The sequence below is a fragment of the Octodon degus genome, unplaced genomic scaffold, assembly GCF_000260255.1.
Source record: "Octodon degus isolate 3935 unplaced genomic scaffold, OctDeg1.0 scaffold00226, whole genome shotgun sequence".
NCBI classification, from domain to species: domain Eukaryota; kingdom Metazoa; phylum Chordata; class Mammalia; order Rodentia; family Octodontidae; genus Octodon; species Octodon degus.
The window spans coordinates 1525764-1532739 of record NW_004524802.1 but is presented as its reverse complement, the minus strand read 5'-3'; the positions used below and the strand labels follow the sequence as shown (position 1 = coordinate 1532739).

Genomic DNA, 6976 nt, shown 5'->3' with positions numbered 1-6976 from the left:
AAATCATTCTATTCATTAAGAGAATGCAACTATATATCTATCCCAACCACTTTGAATACATAGATACAAAATGGACATTCATAGTTATACCCCATTTTTAAAAATTTTTTGAGACAAGATCTTACCAAGTCACTTAGCTACATAGGCTGGACGTGTATCTAAATTTTCCTGCCTTTAGGGGCCAGGGAGTTGGCTCAGTGGAATAAGCACTTCCCTGGCAAGCGCAAGGGCCTGAGTTCAATCCCCGGTTCCACCAAAAAAAAAAAGAAAGAATAAATTTTCCTGCCTCTGCCTCTCAAAGTGTTAGTGTTACAGGTGAGTACTACTACTCCTGCTACCAAATGTATTTTTGAAGCTTTGATTGACTGTAGATTATTTTCCATCAGAGAGTTCTTTAGGGAAGTCCTATTCACACTCATATGGGTCTTTAGTTGTTGGTTGGTTGCCTTCTTTGTTTTCAAAAAGGCTATTCTTTGCTGGGCATGGTGGTGCGCATCTACAACACGAATTCTCAGGAGGCTGAGGGTGGAATACCACTATGAGTTGGAGGCCAACCTGGACATAGTGTGCTCAAAACCAGCCTTACATAAGGAGATCCTGTCCTAGAAAATCAGATACATCAAGAAGTAAGCAAAGAACAATTTTGTCTGAGAGTTATTGTTGTTAACTGTTGCTTAGACTTCTGTAGCAGTGCTGGCCTCCAGGGCATCTTTCTTGTACGACATCAAGAAACTTTCAGTTTGAAAGTATAGAGATAACCAGTTTATGGTTTTCATGTAATTTTTTGTATAATTTCTTTTAATGCTGCCACTACTGAGCAGTGTAGGACACTGTCACTTTAGCTTCCTCAAACTAGTAGTCTCCAGCCTGTACTGTCCATTAGAATTATTTGTGAAGATTTGAAAGACCAAAAGTGTCTTTTCCCAGTATAGGCACTTTCTCCTAGAGATCCTGGTTGGGGCTGGGTGGTGGCGTGGTCCAGGGCACAGCAGGTGGAGCACTTTCTCAAGGGGCAACCTTTGCTGCCAGAGTCCAGGGTCCTAGGGCTCTGAACTAGACTGTTTGTCCCTGGGCTCAGGAACTCCTTCATCAGCTGAAGTGAAGGTCATCTTGGGAATCTTAATCATTGAACAGCTGTTCTTTTTTCTCTTTCCTTTTATATTATCTTTCAGCAAGCCAACAATTTAAACTGTTAACAAAAGTAGTTAATATAGTTCTGCCATTATTTGCAGCCTAATACAAGCAGGACATGTTTAGACACAGTTAAAATACTGAGAGCCTGATTCAAATGGAATGGTAGATAGGACAGAGATTCCTATACCCTTACAATCAGTGCAAGCCGACTGGACTCTCCCTGAAAAATACTGCTGTGGCCAGCAGGGGTCACTGACCTGATCATGCGTTGTCATCTTCCCTTACTTGCACGGAGCACACATACCCATGGTCAGCAGTGGACACCTTTTAACTCTTTGGTGAGTCCTGAGTTCCCATAGTACTCCATCTTCTGATTTTGATTTTAATTTGCTTTGTTTAAATTCTACTGCTCTGCTCATAGGGATTTTAAAATGAGCAGAACTGGCTGGGTATGGTGGCACATACCTGTGACCCCAGCTCACAGGTGGCTGAGGCAGGCGGATCACTATGAGTTCAGGGTCAGCCTGAGCTACACAGTGGAACCCTGTTTCAAAAGAAACAGAAAAAGGAGCAGAATAATGATGGCTCTCTGACAGCTCTTTGCTTCTAGGATGGAAGTCCCTTACTTAGAAGGCTAAGTAAGGAGACTGGCATAACCACATTTATTGTTAGTGCTTTCTTGCAGACAATTACCAAACAAATGTGTTTCTGTTGTGTGCCAGGTTTGGTCATAATAAACAGGTATACAAAAATGCATTATCATAACTTGAAGGACACTCTAGGGAAGAACAAAGACCTACCAGGTAGTTCCCGAGAATTTGACTGATACTTGAAGATGAAGAGACTTGGAAGAACCAAGTGTGTCCTTGTAACCAGAGGAGGGAGGATGCCAGAGCACGGTGGAGGCCATGGGCAGGCTAGTGTGCAAGCCTGTGCTGGTCTGGTATCCACCTTGAATACTTCTAATCTAGTCACTGTGAGTGCAATTGGGAGCCACAAGTGATAGCTTCACATTCAGCTGTAAAGGATTTCTCTCTTAGCCTGAGGGAGAGAAGCTAAAAAAGAACTCAAACTTGAACGTTTGTCAGATATGTGGGTGAGTGTCTTCTCATCGCAGAATATAAAATGTGGGGATGGCTCCAATAGGAATAGGCTATTTATGTTGAAGGTAAAAAGGGCCTCTTCCTCTAAAAATGAGCCAGTGTTTCACATAGGAACGGTTATTTGTTGGATTCCATGTCCCTGCCTTCTGCCTTTCAGTCATATGTCAAAGCCCTTCGAGGCCACCTGTCCTTGGCTGCTGATTTTACTCTGGGTCAGACAGAGTCAGTGAGACACATGCTGGCGCATCCTAAGGGCTTCTGCCTGCTCATTTGCATGACTTGTCAAGGTCATTACCACAGCTTCCATGCTAAGTCACCCATATTTTCCAGCAAGAATTTCTCAAGTTGGTTTTATTCAAAATCTTATCCTAGGATTATTTGTAACAGTTGGCTTAATATAGCCATGAGGTAATTCATCAGGATTGTATACATTTTAATTCATGAAATTGGAATCCTGGGTACCTACTGGGTCAGACTGTTTAATTACAAACTTTTTGCCTAAGACTGACATCATCTTTTCAAGATAACAAAATAAAATTTAGAATGTTGCACTGTCCCTCTTGGGGCTACTGCTGTTTTCATAAATGGAAATATTTAGGAATGCTATTTGGTAATAGGTTATAAACCTACTTCAGAGTCAGCCACTCTGGACTTTCATATTAGTCAGAGATGTGGAATAAAAACATTAGCAAGAACCTCAGAGAAAATTTAAATTTATATTGCAACAATGGAGTATACTGTTTAATAACGTATTGGGGGATTGTCTTTTGCTTTTCCTTTTTTTGTTTTTTTTGTTTTTTGTTTGTTTGTTTCTGTTTTTGTTTTTTTAGCTCTTCAGAGAAGTAAGAATAATGAAGATTTTAAATCATCCAAACATAGGTACTTTCTGCTTTCTTAAATAATTTTGGGTTGAAATGTGTTCTTGAAAGTATGTCATAAGGCTAAGCTTATTCCTGAAATGATAAAAAGACTTTCCCTCCCACCAGTCTAGCTAGGTATACTTTTAATAAAACACATATACAAATTGTTGATTATTTGTAGTAGCTTTTCAAAATTACTAGGGTCAAGTTAAAAGTTTAGGCATTAGCCATTTGAACTTAAGGCTTTAATTCAGTAGAAATGTAATTTTCTAATTTTTCATGTGTTAGAAATTAAAATTAATCCCACACTCAGGAGGCTAAGGCAGGAGAATTGCTTTGAATTTGAAGCTAGCCTGGACTACATAGTGAGATTAAAGCCGTTCTGAACAATATAATGAGGCTCTACCTTAAAAAAACAAGATAAAACAAAAGAGTATTTCATCCATACCTAGAAAGGATAGAATTGTATGAAATCAGAATTAATATTATAAAATAAACTTTAATGTGACTAATAACCAAAAAAATACTTAAGACCTTGAGTTACAATTGAAATACGACCCCTGTACCACATGCTGCTCCAGCTGAGACCAGGTATGGGCCTGTAATCCCAGAACTGGGGAGGCTGAAAGCAGGAGGATCACAAGTCCAAGCTGCGTAGTGAGACCCGGTACCAAATACAGTTTAAAAAAAAAAATTGTAGGGGCCGGGGAGATGGCTCAGTAGGATAAGTGCTTGACTGGCAAACACAGGATCTGAGTTCAATCCCCAGTTCCGGGGGGATAGATAGATACAGATACAGATACAGATACAGATACAGATACAGATACAGATACATGAAATAGATTTATAGGCCAGCCAGATAGCTCAGCGGATTAAAGGTCCTGCTTAGGCAGAGGCAGAGACCAGGGTTTGGTTCCCAGTGTGCTGTGCCAGCCCTGCCCCCAGGGCACACCGAAATGGCAACTGAGACTGGGCGTGGTGGCACGCGCCTGTAATCCCAGCTCTTGGGAGGCTGAAAGCAGGAGGATCACTGTGAGTCTGATCTGTGTAGTGAGACCCTGTACACCCTGTACTAAATACATTTTAAAAATAAATAAATTTTAAAAAATAGATTTTGTTTCATGTATTTTCTGTGCACTGCTGTGTACCAGTGTTTGAAGATGAGGAAGGGGCATGGCCCTGCCTGCATAGTAATTGTAGGAGCAAGGAGCAAGATGAACTATGCAGACTGATGATGTCACGTGTGTGTGTGTGTGTAAAGCTTTAGATTACACATAGATCATAATTTGGCTCTTTAAATAATATAAGGATTGGCCAAATAGCTCAGCAGCCTAAAGCGCCTGCTTACGCAGAGCGCAGCAGCTGGGGTTCAATCACCAGCATGCCATGCCAGCCCTGCCCCTGGGGTGCGCTAAGACGGAGATTGAGACTGGCCATGTTGGCACGTACCTGTAATCCCAGCACTTGGGAGGCCGAACACAGGCGGATCACTACAAGTCTGATCTCCGTAGTGAGACCCTGTAGACCTTCTACTGAATACAAAAAAATAATAATATAGCTGCCTTTTTCTATAGTAATGGCTCCTACAACTAAAAATATATTTCATGAGTTAATGAGAGGGGTAATGTTTAGTGTTAAGGATGGCTTATGAAAAATTCTTCAAGCATAAGAATAACAACATAAAAATCACTGGAGGGAAAGACATTTACATAGAACTTCATAATTTAGATTATATACCTGAACATAAAGACTTATCCCCTATTTTATCAAGACAGCTGAAGACAGAACAATGCTGCCAGGTGATCATCCTGATATCCATGATAATAATTAAAATATTAAAAAATGCATATCTTAGAATCAGTAAGACATTTATTTGAAGAAAAGAAAAATGATAAGGAATAAATAAGTGAAAATCTTCATTCTTTGCAAAGCCAACTCTGCATTTCAAATTCCAACTTTTTCTCCAAAAAAATACTTTCTTGCTTAAAACTAATTTTGTTGTTATTATTTTGCCTAGAACTAATTGAAACATATTTATTTTACTTTTTAACCTCTTAAATTATGCACTGGTTAGCATTCTTACTAAATGACATATCTTTGAGAGTAGAATTTTTTACTCCTCTTCAATACGGGGGATTGAACTCAGGACCTTGCCTGGCAGGTGCTTATGCCACTGAGCTATACTGCAACCCGATAATAGAAATTTTTAGAAGTTTCTGTTGAAGCCAAGTTGTGTGGTCACTTATACCTGTGATCATTGCACTTTGGAACTTGAAGCTGGTGATGTGAGTTTGAGGCCAGCCTGGACTATGTAGCAAGATCCTGTCCCAAAAAACAAAAACAATTCCCATTACATTGAAATAATTTTCCCAAGAGAGCCAAAGTTTATGTTGGAATATGAGAAGGATTTCATTTTTATGTTGTTTATCAACACTTATGTCTTAAATGTTATTAAAAAAAAATTTTTTTTCTGGATTTGAGCCTACTAGAGCCTAAGCAGTGGTTTTGTTAGTTTTGTTCATCTGTTTATCAAGCATTTGTTGATTAAACTGGGTGTGGTGGCACACACCTGTAAGGAGGTTAAATCAGGAAGAGAATTGAGTTCACAGCCAGCCTGGGCTACAGAATAAGTTTAAGGCCATCCTGTACTACAAACCAAGACCTATCTTAAAAACAATGATGAGGACAAAAATTTATTATTCAATTAGGTACTTCAATTTAATACTCTACTAAAGCATCAGAAAATTATTTAGAATAAAAGGACTAGCATCCCCCTTCTCTTTTGGGTAAATTTAATTTTAAAGGTGTACTAATAAAGTAGATATACACGATGATGACTAGGTCGCCTTAGAAACACACACACAATTGTGTTTACAATTAGTAATATATTCCATCTGTAATAAGGAACTGTATAACAAAATCACACTGACCTCCTGAAAAATCATTCTTTTAAAAAAAAGTCTTTGGTTAATTGCCATATAATCCCTTATACCACTTTCTATTTCTAGCCTTAGAACAGTAACAAAGAAACCTTGTTCTTTGGAATTTGAAATAAGTACCTGTGCCACAGAGGTCTTGTGTGGAATCACTTGCTCAGGTCATGGTGCCTGGTAAACAGGCCACACTGCAAGCAAGAGTAGCCCTGGCTGCCTTTGGGCTGAGAAGTGAGGCACAGGGTGTCCCTCTAGAGGGCCGTGAGCTAGCACAGACACTGTCATGGCCAGTAGCAAGGGCACTGCTGAGAACACTTGGACACCCAGAAACAATCTTTATTTTTACAGAATTTTTTGCTTTTATAAAAAATCTTTCCTTTGTAATATATAATAAGAATTCCCCAAGTCAGGTGTGGGTAACTCACCTGTAATCCCTGAATTCAGGAGGCTGAGTCAGGAAGGTTGCAACTGTGAGGCCTGCCATGGCTACATAACAATTTCAAAGCCAGCCTATACTGCACAGTGAGACAGTTTCAGAAAAGAAGAAAATCTGTACAGGTGCTTTTTAGAGGGCCAGGTATTAAAATCTTTGACAGAGAGAGTATATATACATGGTTTGAACACACACAGATATTTTTCTTATATCCTCTTCTTTCCCTAGTGAAGTTGTTTGAAGTCATTGAAACTGAAAAGACACTCTACTTAATCATGGAATATGCAAGTGGAGGTAAGTACATTTTACTTATGTAAGGTTTTTATTTGCTTCTTTCAAAAGAAAGTACAAGCACATTGCCTGTGTGAATGATTACTAAAGTTTCTTTTTTTTTTTTTAATTTTTTTTTTATTTTAACATTTATTGTGTGTGTGTGTGTGTGTGTGTGTGTGTGTGGCCAGCTCAGCCCACCAGGGGGCAGGGCTGGCTGGCATGTGGTGCTGGGGGATTGAA

General features: G+C 39.3%; 1 protein-coding gene across 1 annotated transcript in view; it reads left to right on the top strand.

Annotated features, from left to right (window-relative positions):
• Mark3 (microtubule affinity regulating kinase 3) overlaps nucleotides 1-6976 on the top strand; it is a gene marked incomplete at its 5' end in the record, with an annotated part of 134705 nt that overhangs the window by 64656 nt on the left and 63073 nt on the right. The window contains 2 exons of the mRNA XM_023705608.1: nucleotides 3068-3116; nucleotides 6692-6757. Coding sequence (XP_023561376.1) covers nucleotides 3068-3116; nucleotides 6692-6757 — 115 coding nt within the window. The remainder of the gene's footprint in view (nucleotides 1-3067; nucleotides 3117-6691; nucleotides 6758-6976) is intronic.